Source organism: Salvia hispanica, chromosome 4, assembly GCF_023119035.1.
Source record: "Salvia hispanica cultivar TCC Black 2014 chromosome 4, UniMelb_Shisp_WGS_1.0, whole genome shotgun sequence".
Classification (NCBI taxonomy): Eukaryota; Viridiplantae; Streptophyta; class Magnoliopsida; order Lamiales; family Lamiaceae; genus Salvia; species Salvia hispanica.
The window spans coordinates 15,773,318-15,791,287 of NC_062968.1; the positions used below are offsets into that span (position 1 = coordinate 15,773,318).

Below are 17,970 nucleotides of genomic sequence, written 5' to 3' on the forward strand. Positions count from 1 at the left end.
CAGAAGGTGGATCTAGATGGATTACGTAACATTTTTAATCATAGTTGTTGTTACTTCTCTCCACATAGCATATGATGTGTAAAATCACATGGTTAAAATTAAAACATTTAAAAAACAAAATCGTATATTAGCCGATTCAAAGTACGATTTGTTAGTCAAATTCTTAGATTTATCGAAAAAGCTAGGAAGGACATAACATCGTACTCCCTCCGCCCGTGAAATGTTGTCCAGTTTTGTCATTTTGGTCCGTCCGTGCAAAGTTGCCCACTTTGCTTTTTGTCTATTTTGGTAAATGAACCCCACTTTTCGCAACTCTTTACACTCACATTCTATTATAAAACTAATATAAATGTGGGGTCACCATTCCACTAACTTATTCAACTCACTTTTCTCCACATTTCTTAAATCCCGTGGCGAGTCAAACTTGGACAATATTTCATAGACGGAGAGAGTAAGATTTTAAATTTTTGGTGCAGATGCATACCTTACAATTGTCCACGTAGATCGAATTTTGCCAGAATATTTTAAAAGCGGATTGGGCTGGTAAAACAAATAAGCTATGCCACAGTTTATGCTTTTCACACCACTTTTGTACTCCCTCCGTTCATCATAGTTGAGTCATTTTCCCATTTCGAGAAGTTCCCTCATAGTTGAGTCAATTCCATATATAGTACTCCCTCCGTCCCACTAAAGATGACTCACTTTCCTTTTTGGTTTGTCCCAATCAAGATGACCCATTACTAAAATTGGAAACACTTTTATCTCTACTTTATTCTCTCTCTCCTGCTTTCCTCTCTCCACTTTACACACAAAATAAAAATGCATAAAATCCCGTGCCGCCCAAGGAAGGGGTCATCTTCCTTGGGACGGAGGGAGTACTCCCTCTATCCACTTAAGATGACACGTTTTCCTTTTTAGTTTGTTCCAACTAAGATGACACATTTCATTTTTTGGTAACTTTTTTTTCTCCAATTAATACACTCAACCACTTTTTCTCACTCCTATTTAAATATTCATCTTTCTTTATTTCTATATTTTAATACTTACACCCACCTTTACTCCCTCTAATTAAATACATTAATCAATAACTCCTAAACTCCCGTGCCGGCTAAAAAATGTGTCATCTTAGTCGGGACGGAGGGGATAGTAACTTTTTTCTCTTTCTTACTTTATTATCTTTACTTTATTCACTTCTTTCTTACTTTATTATCTCTACTTTATTAACTTTAACTTTTTACTTTATTCTCTCTACATTTTCTTTTTCTTACTTCTTTTATCTATTTATTTAACACACTTAACATTTCTTTCTTAAACTTCGTGTCGAAAAAGTTTCACCTCAACTATGAGAAAACATATGGAGAAAAACGGAGTAGCATATTTTTGGAAAAATTAATAATTTTATGGATCAAAATATCTTAAATATATGGATGCAAATAATTTAGCATGAGTATATTATACATTAAATAAATAGAATTATATAAAATATCAAACCACAATGCATCTCTAATTTCCTTCAAACTAAAGTTGAGATTTTTCTTTCCATATATTCATTTTGCTAAAGATATGAAAAGGCTACAAAAGTTCAGGCACGACTCATTCCGTTAAATAAAATAAAATTTAATAAAATGTCAACTAATTTGTCCTTATTTCAGAATATTTAATTTAAAAATATTTTTAATAATAACTAAAACTTGCCATAAGAAAACAGGTTGGGATCCCCTGCTTATAAAATGCCACGGCAGGAAATGCTAGGGTGATCCAAATCATTCTTTTAGCAAATTGATTTATTTTTTTGCATAGTTGAAAACTGAAAAGCATTTTGTACAACAGTAACACTTCCACATTTTTATGCGTATTATTTAATAGACAATATTATTTTCTTTAATGGAGCAGTTTATAGTTTATCTTGTCTCATGACATTCTCAAAAGTATTTTGTAGATTCAACAAATTAGGCGACAAAGCAAAAACTGTGCGTATAGATATCTCTAAATTATATTTTTTCAATATCAATATGTTGTACACAAATGTTTAAAGTAGTCTAATTTAGAATTTTTTGGATGACTTTATTACTTTAGATATAGATTCGCAAAAAACACGGTGTGAGAAGCAGTATAAAACATAAAACTTAATGTAAAACTAATAAAAATGAATCTGGGTTTACTACAACCCAAAATAGGGCGGCGCGACTCATCTTCTCCAAAATTTCACCTTTGAACTCTCCATTTCAGTTTCACGCCATTTTCTCTTGATTCCTTCAATTTTCCTCTTTTACTCCATGTTTCTATTAACTGGCCAAGAACCATCCAAGTCTTCGGTGGACCTCAGCAGAAATCTCTCACCACGATAACATATCGAACCTCCTAGAAATCTTCGCGGCTATATAAACTCCCGTACCCATTCTTCATTTGTCAATCGAGAAAATCCGATCTATCTCTTTCTATCAAACACGCTTTGAGAAGTTAATTCCATATCGCTCGTGTGAATTGACCGCAGCTTGTGATACCTCTATTTCTCTCTTTTATTTCTCTAATTTGTGTGGGGTTGGACAAGGAGATGCAGTGGCTCGGCAGCCAGTCACGATGGCTCCGCCGCTGCGGAGGTACTCATCGGTCGGTGGTGAGGTCGGCAACTTAATCTCCATCACTACTCAAATGACATCCAATCTCGATTACTCAGCATCACTCAAATGACATTCTATTCAATTTTATTGAGTGTTATTTATAATGGTCCAAAGCTTCTTGGGAAAGCTAACTTTATATTTTTAAATTATAATCTTAAAATATGTTGCATGCTACTCCCTCCGTCCGCCATAGAAGTCCCATTCCTTGGCGGCACGAATTTTAAGAAATGTTAAGAAAAGTGGGTGGAAAAAAGGTAGTGGAATAGGGGTCCCACTTGTATATATTAGTTTTAAATGAAATGTGAGTGAAATGAGTTAGGTGAAGGTGGGACCCTATTACCATTTATGGTAAAAGTGAACCGGGACTCTTATTCGCGGACGTACTAAAATGGAAAAACGGGACTCCTATTCGCGGATTGAGGGAGTATAATTGTGTAGCTCTTGCCACAATAATTTTTTATTGGACCGATTTTAATTCTCTTGCATGCTCTCTTTCTCGGTAAATATTAAACAATACATTAATATTAAAACAATCAATCTTTTCAATAAATTGAATGCTCAAGGAATTGCTTTTGCTGAAAATGGTTTTCCCAATAAATAATTTTACTATCAATGGCCAATTGCTTTCCCGATCAAATATTTATACTATCGATGGGCAATTAACTTTTTCGGAAGATATAACATTAGTTTGTCCACAATTTATCATGTTTCCCGCCAAAAACAACTTCACACAACTCTCACTTTATATATTGATAGATTAGGGAAGAAAAAAAAAGAGAAGAAAAAGAGAAAGAAAAAAGAAAAAAAAATTAAAAAATGGAGAGAGCAAATAGGCGGATATGCCCTTCATGGATTAATGATATTCTCATCCGAAAAAAATTTAAAATAGTTAAAAATAGTTTAAATAAATATTAAATTAAAATTTTTGAACGTCAAATATTATTTTTTTTGCCATTGCAAGACTAAAAATAAAACGTTGACACAGTTTACGGAGAAAAGGTTAAATCTATATCTATTTATGATAATTTTTTCTATTTGTCTTTTACTTTATTATTTATGGTCTACCATTCACTACACAATTTTAATTTTTAATTTTTTTTATAAATACAAAAATCTATCAATATATAAAGGGGCAGTTTTTTGGATGTCTATGTAGCACATTTTTGGGCGGGAAAATCATCCATTGGGACAAAAAATGGCAGATTCTCCTGGGCAAAAATTGGTCCAATGAAATGCAAAAAGTTTGGCTTCTCTAAGAAGATTTAACATTCATTTATATGCAGACCATCAATTAAATCTGCATTTTTGTGGACTAATTTTCTGATTTATTGATGGCAGCATGGCAGGATCTTGGAATCTGGCTATAGCTCCAACCACAGGCGGCAAGGTCGAGGGAAGTGGGGCGGTGCAACAAGGCGGGGGCTGGCAGAGAGAAAGTGAGAGATACGGAGCAGAAAGATGAGGAGGAAGCGGCTCGCTGGCCAGCTATGCAGCAGTGCAGGCAGGTCGGCAACGAAGGGGCGCGGCGTGGCTGTGAGGAAGGCGAAGCGATGGACGGGCAGAGAGAAATTGAGGGGCGGAGAGAGATGCCGGAGAAGAGGTGGACACAGGGCAGCAACAGAAGGAGCGGCGGGGAAGGGTCGTGGCCGCGCCGATTTCGGAGAGAAACAGAGAGAGATGGTGACAAGCGAGATATGTGGCTGAGCTTCAAGAGGAAGGAAGAAGACGACTGGAGGGGGGTTTCACTTCAGAAAATGAGCGGCGCATGTGGAGACTGTAAAACCTAAATTACCTTAATGTTGTCTATTCATATTCAATTTACAGTGGTTTACAGTTGATGGGCCAAATTAGTTGGTTGTTGGATTTTCATTTAAATAAAATTCTTTGTATTAGTAGATATTTTTAACATTAATTTGTTACACTTCTATGCCTATGTGAGATAATATTTTTTTTGTCTATGTGTAATTGTACGCAATAACTATATGGTGTTAGCTATAAAGGGGACTATCAAACAATTTATTTAGTACTCTTACTCTTGACATGTCATTAAATAAATACTTATTTTTATATTTATCGTTAAATACATACTTAATTTTATATTTTTTGTATTGACGTAATAAATTTAAGAATCATAAGATTCTTTTGATTTCAAGAGTAAATATAAGCATAAAATACTTAAAAGAAAGACATTAGAATTTGAAATGAACTGAAATCAACTAATTTCATTTTTTAAAATTATAAAAAAAAAGGGAAATACTGTTGTGATGTTTTATATTTAATATTCTAGCAATGCAATTTATAATTTTAATCATACTAGATATTTAATAACGATGATGAAAAAGATAGAATTTAGGTGTCATTTCTATAAAAGATGGAATATTGCAAAATACAAAAATCATGAATCGATAAATTTAAATACTACTCACAAAAATATTTACTAAATTTATCGTAATTGGATGAAGTATTTTATTTAATCACTGATTATAGTGATAAGATTTAATATCCAACCACGGGTCATGTTAAATTAGATTTTATTTATTTTTGGGCAAAATAAGATGTATTTAAATTTCTATAATTTAAAAATGTATATCTCCAGACTCCAAGTATGATGTGTCTAGATTCTCATAAATTATAGTAAATGAAACAATGACAGTTTATGTCAAAGATGTAGGTTGGTAAAATAATTATTTTGCGTATCTCCAATAATAGAGTTTTAATTTGGGTGTTGGGCTCTATTATTATGACTTAAGCTAGGTTTTAATTTGAACTTCTTATTTAGGTTTTATATAATATATATTTTTAAAATTAAAATTCATTCTTATTAACAAATTAAATTTATATATTTAGTTTGAATTGAATTGACTTTGATTTATTCTATTAAATAATATATTGTTGTTGAAAACTTTAACTCATATATGTTTTTTACTCTCAAAATATTGGAATGTGTATATATATTATCATGTATTGAAAAAATAATAATGATGAAAAAAATGAAACCAAATTAATGTCTCCAATTAACTAAACGCTACTATTAAGTTTATAGAATAATCACAAAATTAGATGAAATTATAAATAATTAAAATTAAATCAGAAACAGAATTAGATTAAATTCTAAATATTTAAAATTAAATCTAACTTATAAAGTTTGTATTACTTTTTATAATATAAAGAGTAGTATAAATTTTAAGTGATAAAATGTTATTACTTATTTTAAGTGACGACTTACTTTTTATATGTATATATGGCAGGAAATCAGAAATTTATCTTTTTCCTATACTAAACAGATATTTTTTTTCTTTGGCCATGCATGTCAAGTTATGCTATAGTCCAAAATTAAACATAAGAAATAAGTAGTCAACTAAGATGTGATTATTGGACATGATCAAAATTTTCTATCTTGGATCTCAAAGAAATTTTAAATTTCAATGATCTAATTTATTCATATGTTTAATGTGGGTATGTTTAATTATTTATTTCTTATGATAAAATATTTTTAAAAATTGTTGATTGGTATAGTTTGTTGCCATGATTTTTTTTTTTTAATTTGATTATATTTGAAGTAAAAAAAAGTACTAACAATAACATTTATAAAATATTACTCCCTCCGTCCTGCTTAAGATGACACGTTTTCCTTTTTAGTTTGTCCCAACTAAGATGACACATTTCCTTTTTTGGTAACTTTCTCTCTCCAATTAATACACTCAACCACTTTTTCTCACTCCTATTAAAATATCCATCTTTCTTTATCTCTCTACTTTAATACTTACACTCACCTTCTCTCTCTCCAATTAAACACTTTAACCAATAACTCCTAAAACCCCGTGTCGGTTAAGCAATGTGTCATCTTAGCCGGGACGGAGGGAGTAAATGATATGATAATAATGATATATATTAAGAAGATTGGGTTGGATGAATATTGATGTAGAGGAGATATAAATTAATTAAATATTAAAAAAATGGACGGTTGGGTTGGATTGGGTTGTTGCTGATAAACATAGTCTAATGGTTTGTGTAATGACACCAGATTGATAAGTACACGGCTAGGTGATTATGTTTTGGAGGCTCGAGTATTGGGTAAATCGGTCATAAAGTCCTGATTCTTCGAATGCCTTTGATTTAATACTATATGATTCAAGGTTCTCATTCAGATTCCAACAACGACAGTATGTTGCTATATTTAGAGTCACAAATCGTGTGTGTCTGAATATTTTAGTTTGTAGAGATGATGAATGATGATGACAGTAGAAATGAATCTACTGTTAATGTTATTTACAAAGAAGTTTTTCAAAATTTATGAACGAGGTTGTTGTTTTTCTAAATATTTTTTCTGCACAAATAAATACATGTGATTTGTTGATCGAATGAAACCATGAACAAATTATTCGTTCAAATATTTTTAATTCATTTGTATTTAGGAATACTTTTTCATTTATCTTTATATCTTATTCTATTTCATTAAAGCATGTCTTTTTTTGTTATTTTTTTAATTTATGTTACTACGCTTATAATTGATAATTCAATATTATTACGAAATGTTTCATTACAGTGGGTTGAGAAAATTACAAATGTTTATTTAATGTTGTTTATAATGTTTTTAATTGTTTGTAATCTTATTAATATAATTTTTACTTTATACATATTCTTAAAAGAAATATAATTTTATTTATTTTTCTTATATTCTTTATTTTAATCTATTTACCTGTAAATATATTTTCATTATTAGAAAATCTTTTGTCCCGTGCATAGCACGGGTGATAACACTAGTTTATTTCTATGGGACAGTGGAGTGTTAGCGGAATTAGAATTACTCCAAAAAAAAAACCCGCCTTTATCATGACTTACTCCAAATCCACATAATTTCGTGTGTATTTCAAAGTAATTTCATTAACATTTGATCGGCATTTGAATTTGAATTTCATCTTCATTTCAATTTCAAAACCGCTCCCACCCCCAGTAGACAGAGACGCACACCTAAAACACACACTCTCTCTCTACACCGCGCACAACAAAACAAGCTTTCCTTTCATTTCGCTTTCTCTCGATTTTTCTTCTCTCCGTCTCAACTCATACATATATACGCTCATCTGTATGTATACATTCACAAAACCTTCTCTCTCTTTGCGATGAACATCGCCTTTTCTGCTTCACATTTTTTCACTTGTTTCTGTTTATTGTTTCTCTCCGATCGTTAGATTGATTACTCAGCGAGTGACATGATCTATTCGCAGATCTGATTTTTTTGCGATCGTAGGTGAGTTGATTCTTTCTTAAAATGTTGTGCGACTGGACTCAGTAGTCGTTGACTTCATTCTCCCCACTGATCTGCGTTTCTGTTAATTGATAATTTGTTGTTTTGATTAGGTTATGTGTTTGTTTTCGAAGTGAAATTCATGAGATTATGTACTTGATTCGCGATTGCTTTGTTATCACACCAAATTTGTGTATTTTAGGTCACTATGCGTATACTGCGTGATTTGTAGTCATTTTCTGCGATCATTCTGTGCTTACAATTTCTAACGCTTCTGGTATACGTGGATAGTAATTATGGATGCAGGTGTATGTATCTGTTGAATATATATGTTATTTTGGGATAAAGATTCGTTTTTCACGGGGTATAGGTATAATTTGTGAATGCACAGGAATAATTTGTGTTTCTGAATATAATGCAAAAGTAGATTCTATTCCCGAGTCCTGACTACTACTTTAATAAGTATTTACTTCGAGTATATTATTTGGATGTTTAGCTTAATATGTACACTTCTTTCTTTAGGGATTGCCCTCGAGGATCCTGTTTTTTCACTTTTTGTTATATATAGAACTCTCTGGATCTTATGTCACAACTTGCGTTCATATTAATTGCTCTATCTTTCTGACTACTTTAAGTATTACAGACTTGTAACTGGACGCAAATTGATATGAAATTGGTTGCCCTTCAATTTTGAAAAGATAATTTTACCATGGTCTACTTTGCTTTGGTAGTATATTTTATTGTTTTGCATTTGTAGTAAGACTGCAAGCATTCTTTTTAATATTTTTGTTAAACTTTAGTTCTAGCTGCGCATAATGATTTTTTTCGACCCTTATTTCATTTTGACTGATTTTCTGTTAGGTTTTTGGTATTCTTTATGTTATACTTCTTCATATGGTTAATGATATTGGTGGAATTGCAGTTGATCGTAGTATGTGCAGTGGGCCTGAGCAATCAAATCATAATTCTTGTACAATCCAAGGGGCAGCTATTAACCAATCGAGCATGAAGGATTCGAACAACTTATCTGTAGAAACTGATGATTCTCTCTCCAGTTTGCTTGAATTTGCGGCCAACAATGATGTAGAATATTTCAGAAGATTGATAGAGGTGAATTTGTCTGTGGTCGATGTGGCTGGACTTTGGTATGTTCGCAATAAAGGTTCAAAGCAAATCAACCTGGAAGAAAGAACGCCACTGATGGTAGCTGCTACTTATGGTAGTGTGGATGTCCTTAAGCTAATAGTTGCGTTGCCTGAAGTTGATTTGAATAAATCATGTGGTGTCAACAAGTGGACTGCTCTCCATTGTGCGGCTTTTGGAGGTTCTGTCCATGCACTTGATGTTGTAAAGTTGCTGTTATCTGCTGGCGCTGATCCCAATATTGAGGATGCCCGTGGCTTGCGTCCAGTTGATGTAATTGTAGCTCCTCCCAAACTTCCTGGAGCTAAAGCTGCTCTAGAAGACTTGCTTATGAATAACATTTCTGATGCGTCTGTTGGTGAGTGCAATTTACGGGTCACCATATCTGGTTCAAATGCATCTTCCCCTGTACTGTCATCATCACCGGAAAGCAGGTCTGCGTGTTCGCTGTCTGATTTTGTATCTTCTCCAACAGCTCCTAAGTTTGTTGATCCTGCTCCTAATTCTGTGTTAGAGAAGAAGCAGTATCCTGTGGATCCATCTCTACCGGACATTAGAAATAGTATCTATTCAACTGATGAATTTCGCATGTTCTCATTCAAGATCAGGCCATGTTCTAGGGCATATTCTCATGATTGGACTGAATGCCCTTTTGTTCACCCTGGAGAAAATGCTCGCAGAAGAGACCCGCGGAAGTACCACTACAGCTGTGTCCCTTGCCCTGATTTTCGAAAGGGTGCATGCAGGCGTGGAGATATGTGTGAGTATGCTCATGGTGTGTTTGAATGCTGGTTGCACCCTGCTCAGTATCGGACAAGGCTGTGCAAAGATGGCACAAGCTGTGGTAGACAGGTGTGCTTTTTTGCGCACACCCAGGAAGAGCTTCGTCCTCTGTACGTCTCTACTGGATCTGGTGTGCCTTCTCCGAGATCTGTGGCCTCTACCGCAAGCTTCATGGACATGGCTGCAGCCTTGAGCCTTTTGCCTGGCTCCCCAACATCACAGTCAGTGATGTCTCCTCCTGCATTCAATCAAATCATGTCCCCTACAGCAAATGTGATGTCTCATTCATCTTCTGGAGCTTGGACTCAGCCAAATGTCCCCACTCTCAGTCTACCCGGTAGCAATCTGCAGTCCAGTCGCTTGAGATCTTCCCTAAGTGCTCGTGATATTCCACCTGAGGATCTGAACACGTTGCGGTATTATGATTCCCAGCAACTCATTTTGAATGACATGGCTTGTTTTTCACAGCCACGCCCTAATTCTGCCATGTTAGGTTCTGGCCGCTCCCAGACAACATTGACTCCTTCTAATCTTGAAGATCTTTTTTCTGCTGAGATCACTTCATCTCCAAGACTTTCTGATCAGGCAGCGACTTTTGGTGTTTTTTCTCCCTCACATAAGTCAGCTGTTCTTAATCAGTTCCAACCACAGCAAAACATTTTATCAACCATAAATACTAATGTTTTTTCTCCAAGAAATGTTGAACATCCTCTGTTTCAGGCTTCTTTTGGTGTGTCATCTCCAAGGATGTCACCAAGAAGCTTAGAGCCAGGATCCCCCATGAGTGCCCGTCTCTCAGCTTTTTCTCAGCGTGAGAGGCAGCAGCAGCAGATGCAGATGCGCAGCCTCAGCTCCCGGGAACTTGGGTCCAACCATGCCCTCGTTGTAGGATCTCCTACAAGTGCATGGTCTAAGTGGGGACCTGTCAATGGGAAAGTTGACTGGTCAGTTAGCGCAGAACATGAAGGTTGTGGTGTGAAGACACCGTCCTCGTTTGATCGCAGAGCTGATGGAGAAGACCCCGACTTGTCGTGGGTGCAATCACTTGTCAAAGAATCACGACCTGAGATGATGGACAAAGCCGCAGCCACTGGCGCTGCACCATCCGGTGAGTGTTTGAAACCAAATCCTCAAACTGACTCGGCCGATCACATTGTTTTAGGGGCTTGGCTTGATCAGATGCGACTTGATCAGCTCGTAGTCTAGCGAAACAGATCATGAATTCATTCTTACTTAGATAAGAAAAAAGTTTAGGAAGTATATAAAAGTTTTTGTGCTCTTTTTTTGGCTCGCGGAAATGAAGTGCATGTCAAAGGCGGCAGCAGCAGCAGCAGCAATGATGGCTTCGCGAGTTCTTATTGGTAACTGAAATTTTATTTTTTTCATTCAAAAAGATGTATTGAAAACCTTACCTCATTTATTGATTATTACAACCTGAGTTTTCATTTGTTATTGGAGGCTGTATTAAGAAAACCCAGCCTAGTTTGGACAATTGTTCCTTCGTATTTTGCTAAATTGGAGTATCATGTATCCATATGATTCTTTAACCGAATATTATCAATTCATGAATATTATACTTATTATATATTGTACATAAATAGAGAATGTGATGTATAATTGTATTGCGACAAGTAGGAATGAATGCCACATATGTTGATGGTGATTGGTTGCATAGGATTATTTTAGGATAGAAGTGGAGAGGGACGTATTGTGCACTAATTTTCCTGTGTTGGAAAAATGGGATAGTGGTGTGGTGTGGTGGGGTTCAGTTGTTGGTGATTGCTATTAATTTTGGACTTTGGTGGCGATTTGTGGGGTTCCATAATAAATTATTATTTGCGTGGGGTTGAAAATTGAAATCCCATCTCTTTTTCTCTCTCATGTGGAGGAAATCCAGTTTAGTTCGGAATTTGTTTGTCTTGGCATCTGCAAGGATAGTGGTCCAATGTTCTTTCCCATACGTTCCATGTATAGTGATGGAGTTGGACATTTTATTTTATGCTCAGAGGCCAAGGAAAAATCGACATGTTAGGCAATAAAATTTGGACTATGCCAAATTTCTAACATTTAAAATATAAAAAATATTTTTTGACCAATATAATAGAATTAATGTCAAATTAAAATTAGCAAATATTTTACGTATCTAAAACTTACAAGCAATTAATTTAGCATCATATGATAAAATTTTTAATTCTCAACATAATTATGGTTGAAAATTAGTGGGGAAGTATTACAACATAATTGTTTTTGGAGACCATTTATGCTGATTTTTTACAACAATTATGTGGACAAAATTGGAGGGCAACGATACACATAAGTGGAGGAGGATCTTGAATGAAGAAAACAATGATAAACTCAAAAATACAGCAATAATGTGTGGATGAAGTTTATTAGTATCAGTACATATTTAGGATCACATATATTTTCTATGACGACGATCTACCCTTGAGAAAGCCCCAAGGTCCTGTTCCCGTTCCCATCCTGCATCCATATCGAAAACTTGGATATCATTTATTCAAGAAAAGGAAAATGGTATATATGGTGAAAAACTTAGAGATCCTTTTACCTCCAAAAGCCTGCAAATGTTCTTAGTCCCATGTAGATAGTTAAAGCCAACCATATCCCAATGAAACCCTTTGCTTTTGAGAGTAGAAACAATGAACCAATGCTTACTATGGACACTAGCACCTGAAAAGTTAATAAAATATAAATATGAAATTAAAAAGAATGTTGCTCATCTTCATTACTTACCATGGAGTATGCTGAGTATGCAAAGTCAGACGCTCCAAAATTGACACCATCAAACACGAATGCTAGCGAGTTTATAGGCTGCGTCGCTGCTACAAACTGCAGGTGGATTCATACAAAGTCATAACCTTGAACCTAAAATACAAAATTTGATTTAGGTTATGGTAATTGGTAAGGTTTAGGTTTAGGTTTAGGTTTGAGTTACCGGGATGCCTATGGCGATCATATGAATAACATTTTTGTCCTTGGAAAATATTCCTGATCCGAACTGCAGCCCTACTCCAACCAGCACAGCAAGGCCAATCCCAAGCACAAATCCCATCTGCAAACAAAACTCATTTTATTTTGTGTGATTTGGATCACAAGGTTTTGTTACTTTGTTTGAGATTAGTATATAGTAAAAGTTACCTGCAGCACTCGAATTGCAGCTGCTGTTGCTTTCTTATAATCCTTCTCAGCAAATGCACAAGCAAGGATTGCCTAGTTATCGATTAGAGGTTTGATTATGATCTTTTAATTTCAACTGTTTTTTTTATAAAGATTGATCCAAGTGTTAATTGTAGCTAACCTGTCCAGCAACTGCCAAGCCATCAGCAAGGAGTGAAGAAGTGAGCCAGACTTGAAGGCTTATCTGGAATGCAGCCATGGGAGTGGAGCCGAACCTTGCAGCCAACGAAGCAGCCAAAGTCACGCAGATAGTCACAGCTATCACTCTTGTTAGTAGGAGGGAACCTGCAGTGGAACGAGCTGCTGTTAAAATGCGCGTTTCTACATAAAGGAGTATAGAAGAGTATATAGTAGTTCTTGCCATTCTTGAGGAATTTTTTCAACTGCAGATGTTTGAGGCTTGGAGGTAATATCACAATCTGTGTTGCTAACTTGCTAAACAGAATTAGAGTGATCAAGTACCTGTTGCAATGAAGACAAGATCAATGCAAGAATCAATGAAGAGTTTCATGTCCTAATGCAATGTAGTCTTTAAATAATTTTTGGGCTTATTTTTTGCATATCAATTCAATTTTGTATATGTCAATACCTGACCAAATTAAAAACAAGTTTCATGTTTAAATAAAAACCTTGGTTTGGAAATAGTGTGTATATGTAGCTAGAGTGAGTGAAATAGAACTCACTGTGAAAGGACATGAGCAATGGCAGCACCAGAGACACCCCAACGACACACGAATATTAAGATGGGGTCCAAGATTATGTTTGTTAGATCACCTATAACTGTTGACACAAAACAAGAGCAAAAATTACATACTACTACATGATATTCATTAACAAAATTAGACATAGACAACACACATATAGGTAGAATACCAATAGCATAAAGAGGAGTTTTAGTATCTTTAAATCCGCGAAAGATGCCTTGCATGGCTAGAGAGAGGAGAACTGCTGGAGCACCAAGTGACCTTATGCTTAGGTATCTCTCTGCAGGTTCCAGCATTGGAGATCCCTAAACATTTACAACTTTGTAGGTAAAAATATGTTCATAAAATAGGACAATACTGACTAACTAACTAACTAACTAACTAACTAACTAACTAACTAACTAACTCACCAGCTTGACTCCCATCAATCTCAAGAGTGGTTTTGCAAGGAATACAAGGAATATGGTCTGGATGATCCCCAGCACTAATCCAAGAACCAGTGCTGTCGATGCTGAAGAGATGTGGCGCTTCTCCTTGCTCTCCACATTCGACACGCATGTTTTAGCTTCTTCTCAAAAAATTAATCAATTAGTATATATATGGCTAGAGAGATATAAATAAGATTGCATATATACACATGCATTATGATTTATGCATACCTTCATCAGCCTTGATCTTGCTGGATTTGTCATCAATGGCATTAATGTTGGTGGTGTCGGACGCCTTCTCCAAGTCGAGGTGGTGGTGATCAGTGTTGACGGTATCTTCCTCAGCGACGAATGAGGTGGTGATGCTTACAAGTGGGAATATGGTGACTTTGGAAGCTTGGTTGAAAATGGCAATGGAAACTCCCACTGCTGCCATCTCCACCGGGCCCAAGTGCCCGATGAAGGCCGTGTCAATCAAAGACGCTATTGGATCCGCTGCCAATGCAAGGGCAGCCGGTAACGCTATGCGCATTATCTCCAACCCTAGCTCATCCCTCTTGAACACATTCCTAAGAAAACTGGACAAATTAATCATGATATACTATAGTATATATGTATCATGAAAACCCTAACAAACAAACAAACGAACCTAACGTCTTGGAAGAAGACAAAGACCGGAAACTTCCACTTTCCGGCATCATCAGCGTTTTGATCAGCCATGAGATGATATCTCCAGCTGTGTTGAATCATTGACATGAAGTAAACATGGTATCTATATAGAGACATGACTGGATTAATTTGTGTGTGATTGCTTAACTTGGAATGTAGTAAGCAGGCACAACTACGAAGCTTCTCTTGAATTAATTTCATAATTGTATATTTCGATTGTAGAGAAAGCATAGCAAGAGCCTTCCTGGGTTATCACTCCCCTGAATAATGGAAACCTATATCAAACTAATTATCAGAGTGTATTATATATTATAAATTCCCACATTTCATCAAAAACAAGATGCCGACAAACGAAAGAGTAAAACGAGTGTCTGGTGATATTATTCTTTTATACTCTTCTTTAATCAAATGCATTCGGCTTTAATCAAACCAGCTTTATTCAACCAGGTATTATCCGAGCTAGGTCATCAACATCATATTTTAGTTCTACTCAGAGAGAGAAAACAACATTTTTAAATAAATAGTAAATATATATTAATATGTTTGAGAATATACATTAGCAATTCAATAATTCCAACTGCACATCCACAACTTATTTAAACTATATATATTCATTTATGAAATTAATGTTATCAAAATAAACAAGCTCAAGTTTGAAATAGTTTTCATTCACTAATTTAGAGAATATCTAAAAAAACTGGTTAAAATTATGAAGAATTTCAAGCAAATTTAGAATCTATTTAGACATTAAGTAGAGTTGATTACTGATATGCAACACACACATATACGTGTGCTCTTTCTAGAAAGTAATTAAAAGATGATCCAATATTTTTTGCGAAAACTTATCTTACGTTTGTTTAAAATAGACCGGGACAAATTACTCATCCACCATTAAAAATATCAACAACTACGAATATAAGAAATGGACGACGACATTATCGCCATAGCATAATTTTATTTCACGCATATATAGAGAAGTTGACGAAATATAAATTTGGAACTACCAACAAGAGACAATTATATCAGCAGTCAATGGTGATAAATTTAGAAGGTAACTAATTCTTACATGTTGGATAATGGAATAATGTAAGTATGTATTACATGACGAAATTGCATTGAACTTTTTTTTGTATCCATTTCACTCTACAAAGTGTTTTTCCAATTTATAGGTGAAATTGCATAATTCGAGGGCAAAAAATTCAACATTTTACACACTGAATTATTACAGTTATAAAATGCATCTCGATCCAATTTTGTTGTAGATGTACTATATTTTATCTAGTGTTGTAACAAACAAAACAAAATGAGAAATGAGGCATAATTAATACTCCGCTATGAATTAATTACATGACATGTGCTATTATAGACCTGGGTCCTATGTTTCTTATCATAACTATTATCTAGGACCACCAAACATTGTGCTTCATGATGATATTTGGTTTCCAAAATCCCCCAAATCACATTGAATTTTGATCTCAAGCTCACTCTAATTACCAAAGGAAGCCCCTTTTCAGATTCTAAGAAATCTTGCATGCTTCTCCCTGCACCATACATGGCCTTATTTTTGGTCCCAATATTAAACCTCAGCACTGTCAAAGCATCACTCCCAGCATAAAGTTCTCTTCCCTGTATCTGATCCCACAATTAGTATTATTAAAATCAGTAAAATCTTTTCTTTAATTGTTAGGAATTGATATGTGTAAGTAATTTACTATTTACCTGTGAGATTGCAAAAGTGAGACGACCAAAGATTAATTTGATGATAGGAGGGTGGATGTGAAGAGCAAAGAGGTTGGAGTGGTTGTCTACTATAAGATTGATTGAAAAATTGCAGCTTAGTAACTTGGTTGTGACACCAGAGGCATCCACTCCCTCTCCTAATCTGAACTGTCGGATTCCTGCAACCTGCACCAATTAATTACATCAACTAATAACTATATATCCCCATGATTCAATTGCTATAAAATGTCGTTTTTATTGGGCTAAAGATGGGTGAGGATTTTCCTACAAAATTGGCCCAATTAATTTATTTTGTTGGGCTGGATGAATATAAGGGGCCGCTAAATAAAGCTATGAGTAGGAGTTCTTGGGCTGCAGATTTTATCGATAGCTATATATATAATTGAATCATATACATAGTCACCTCAATTATTCTTTTAATTCTTTGTGAAAAAACAAGTAACTCAATCTTTAAATTAAGAAAAATATCAAAGTATAAATGCGTTCACGTGGGTGTGGGTGGCAATGGCATCTATTGATCTATACATAATAAATACGTACACTACTAAGTTAAATGTCCCAAATTTGCACAAAAGTGCAGAACAGTGTGCAAGTATCACGAGATAAGTATAGTGTATAATTCCTCGAATAAGTTAGATAATATAGCGTCATAAATCATATGCAACCAAACTCATAGTGCATGTTTTTCTTGGCAATGTTAATGTGGATGACATCCTAATTAAATCTCATTGCTTCCCAAATTTATTTATGTATGTTTTGATTCAAGTACACCATAATAATTTGATTTCATATGTTATGATAACATTAAGAGTGAAAATACTAAGTCTAGCAAAAAAAAAAAAAATGGAAAAAGGAATGAATTAGTAGAGGCAGCGTACGGCATACCTGAAGGGAAATGTGGGGATGAGGCGGCTTAGCAGCAAGGTAGAAAACGAGCATAGCAATCACGAAACTGACCAAAAATCTCCAGGCCAACTGCATCAAAATCCAAGCCCCCGAATTGGAATAACTCAAGGATAAATACTTAGTCCAGTTGGTGCTTTCAATTTCATGGATGTCCACATCAAACTTTTGTGAATATTTGTTGGTGGGTTGAGATTGAGAAGAAGAGTGAGTTAGAGCTAGACGATTGGTATTTGGTGCATGGGAAATGGTTGATGGGCTGTGAACCAAGTAGAGAGCGCTACCAATACCATAGTCATAGCCATATTCGTATTGGTATAGTGCTTCTTCTTCTCTCTCCTCCGTTCCCATCGCCATCTCACACATACCACACCACACCTTAAGAGCAGAGGCCTTTAAAACTGATTGCTTCCACCTTATAACTCTCTATGTTCTATTTTCATCCTATTAATAATATTTTTTTCATCATATTACTACTGTAGTACTCCGTATATATAACTATAACATCATCATTTGCCTTTGAATACGTCAAACGT

General features: G+C 34.9%; 3 protein-coding genes across 5 annotated transcripts; 1 reads left to right on the forward strand and 2 right to left on the reverse strand.

The window, feature by feature from the left end:
- The first annotated feature begins 7,736 nt into the window (after positions 1-7,736).
- Positions 7,737-11,247, forward strand: LOC125221931 (zinc finger CCCH domain-containing protein 30-like). 2 transcript variants are annotated; one of them, XM_048124274.1, is made up of 3 exons: positions 7,737-7,872; positions 8,792-10,903; positions 11,099-11,247. In XM_048124274.1, the coding sequence occupies exons 2-3, from the start codon at positions 8,803-8,805 to the stop codon at positions 11,158-11,160; spliced, it is 2,163 nt and encodes a 720-aa protein (XP_047980231.1). In that variant the 5' UTR covers positions 7,737-7,872; positions 8,792-8,802; the 3' UTR covers positions 11,161-11,247. The 2 variants fall into 2 exon arrangements, with proteins under 2 accessions (XP_047980231.1, XP_047980230.1); XM_048124273.1 differs by having other exon boundaries at positions 8,792-11,247.
- An 840-nt stretch (positions 11,248-12,087) lies between these two features.
- LOC125221932 (protein DETOXIFICATION 43-like) lies at positions 12,088-14,894 on the reverse strand. 2 transcript variants are annotated; one of them, XM_048124277.1, is made up of 12 exons: positions 14,772-14,894; positions 14,354-14,691; positions 14,105-14,259; positions 13,864-13,999; positions 13,674-13,770; positions 13,352-13,452; positions 13,112-13,275; positions 12,952-13,023; positions 12,749-12,865; positions 12,547-12,642; positions 12,362-12,483; positions 12,088-12,276 (listed from the first exon to the last, which is right to left on the reverse strand). In XM_048124277.1, the coding sequence occupies exons 1-12, from the start codon at positions 14,876-14,878 to the stop codon at positions 12,222-12,224; spliced, it is 1,560 nt and encodes a 519-aa protein (XP_047980234.1). In that variant the 5' UTR covers positions 14,879-14,894; the 3' UTR covers positions 12,088-12,221. The 2 variants fall into 2 exon arrangements, with proteins under 2 accessions (XP_047980234.1, XP_047980232.1); XM_048124275.1 differs by having other exon boundaries at positions 14,105-14,262.
- A 1,201-nt stretch (positions 14,895-16,095) lies between these two features.
- On the reverse strand, positions 16,096-17,846 carry LOC125220158. The gene is made up of 3 exons (XM_048122307.1): positions 17,417-17,846; positions 16,511-16,696; positions 16,096-16,423 (listed from the first exon to the last, which is right to left on the reverse strand). The coding sequence occupies exons 1-3, from the start codon at positions 17,798-17,800 to the stop codon at positions 16,124-16,126; spliced, it is 870 nt and encodes a 289-aa protein (XP_047978264.1). The 5' UTR covers positions 17,801-17,846; the 3' UTR covers positions 16,096-16,123.
- Between the last annotated feature and the right edge of the window lie 124 nt (positions 17,847-17,970).